The sequence below is a fragment of the Papilio polytes genome, unplaced genomic scaffold (assembly GCF_000836215.1).
Source record: "Papilio polytes unplaced genomic scaffold, Ppol_1.0 DF823321.1, whole genome shotgun sequence".
Taxonomy (NCBI): Eukaryota; Metazoa; Arthropoda; class Insecta; order Lepidoptera; family Papilionidae; genus Papilio; species Papilio polytes.
Genome location: NW_013525883.1, coordinates 1 through 2197, shown reverse-complemented (window position 1 = coordinate 2197; position 2197 = coordinate 1). Strand labels below are relative to the sequence as shown.

General features: G+C 32.4%; 1 protein-coding gene across 1 annotated transcript in view; it reads left to right on the top strand.

Moving 5' to 3' along the window:
• The window catches only part of LOC106104943 (potassium voltage-gated channel protein Shab-like), a 1281-nt gene extending 465 nt beyond the window's left edge, over positions 1 to 816 (top strand). The window contains exon 2 of the mRNA XM_013285137.1: positions 180 to 816. Within this exon, the coding sequence (XP_013140591.1) occupies positions 180 to 504 (325 nt within the window). The 3' untranslated portion in view covers positions 505 to 816. The remainder of the gene's footprint in view (positions 1 to 179) is intronic.
• Positions 817 to 2197: the final 1381 nt, after the last annotated feature.

The following is a 2197-nucleotide window of genomic DNA, read 5'->3' as shown; positions in this document are numbered from 1 at the left end:
GGCGAGATCCTACAACATCAGTTTGAACGGGCACACTTTGCTGGTGATAATGAGTAAATATTGTGACGATTTTTGTTGGAGAGATTGATGAGAGATTCAATTAGTATAAGCTTGTGTGCTTTTGTCATGTGGTGAAAAGCTAAAAAAGCATTTGACATATTTACTCTTATTCTTTTCAGGCATCCAAAGAGTTTCAGTTCAATACTGAACTTCTATCGGACTGGAAAATTGCATTTAGTTGACGAAATGTGCGTGTTGGCGTTCAGTGATGACCTGGAGTATTGGGGAGTGGATGAACTGTACTTGGAGTCGTGTTGTCAGCACAAATACCATCAGAGGAAGGAGCACGTCCATGAAGAGATGAGGAAGGAAGCGGAGAGTCTCCGACAACGGGAGGAGGAGGAATTTGGCCAGGGAACTTGTGCGCAGTACCAAAAATGGTTGTGGGATTTACTCGAGAAGCCAACGACGAGTATCGCCGCCAGGGTAAAGTATTTAATATAATCGAAGCCTTGTTATACAGTTTACATATATTTATGTGTCTTAAAATAGTAAAGCTGCCCAGGATTTGATTATTTTCTCATAAGTCAAAGGTACAGGGTTAAGTTTTGAGATGTTTAGGTGATAAGTAGTTAGCAGCTTTTTGTTTATTGTTAGTTATTTAAAAGGACATCGCACAAGCATAATTAATTGTTAACTTTCGAATTTAGAATCCATTGATTTGAAATTTGAACACCATTTATAAGCTTAATTGTAGTAGGTACACTTTACACTATCACTGTATTTTCTAAGATCTTAATTACAGACTCTTTCAAAATTCACGTTTCATGGTTTTTATCACAATTTTCATACTCTATATTTCCACTTTTTATAATCACCTTTGTTCAACACAAGATAAACACGTTATTGTTACAATAATTTTAGAATTGAACGTTTTCACAAAAAACTGACAATTATTAACTTCCAAGAAACATGTTTTTATATAACAATTGTCCTTATTGTATGAATTTTACAGGGTGTTTCTAAAAGAATTTACTTAAAAAAATATCGTTTGTTTTTCTAAAGTTTGTGATATTTAAAATGTCAATTGCCAATGATGTGCTCGGCTTCTTTAACAATTTTCAAATTGAAGTAATATTTTTTAGATGCATCCAATTATTTAAGTGTTGTGTTTGTGGTGCATGAATAACATCTATCTGTCTCTCTGTCTGTCTGTTTGTATTTATGTTTAATGTTGTCGGATCGTGTCGCTCGTTTCGTTAAAGAATGCGATGTTATGCTCGATGTTGTGATGTTTATATGATCGCTTTTGTCGAAATGTCTTACAATATTGTAGGCAATTAGAATCTTTGTGCGGAAATATTTTATATTGTTTCGACAACGGCGGTGCAAGAGAACAATGTAAGTATCAGAATAATTTTGAATTATTAAGTTTCCGTACACTTTACTTAGTTTCAGTTCAGATTTACATATTTTGTATTAATATAAATATATTTTTTATGCTTACCTTTTACTTTAATTTTACGTTTTTCACACATTTGTTATATTTTTTTTTGTTGAATCAAATGATATTAAATAATAAATAATTATAATAGTAATAGTTAGTAATTTAAAAATTTCAAAACTATTTTCAACTTTTATATAATTCAAATAAGTGATGATTTCGATAATGCTGTTTACAAACAAATACGGAGATTCCAAATGGCGTAGACTATTCACGCGTAGCACAAGCTATTTCTGCGTAGCATCGTAGCAATGCTCTACAGATCAAACTATAATATAATACAAAAACAAACATAAAAATAACAATTATTATAAATCTTGTTGCATCTAGATTACGACTGTGTTGTAGACACGTGTATATGAAGTTTTAAAGAGTAGTTTTAAAGAAAGTAAATGTCCCTCCCTTATAGCCATAATTTTTCAGTAAAATTTAAAATTACATGATAATTGTTTTTTTTCTTTTAGAAGTTTTTCTTTTTGTTCTTATTAATTTTCTTGCGATACTAAAGAGTATGCTGACGCGGATTCTGCGTTAGCAGAGCTATCTATTACAAATAACTTTTGATGTTCACAGCCGCGTCGATGTTCACAAAAGGAGCATATTTAAAATGAAACAAAGCTTAATTGTTGTCGCAAAAAAGCAAAATAGGGGATGGGCTTACGCAATGTGACCAGCCGCCGCCGGCGTCGCTAG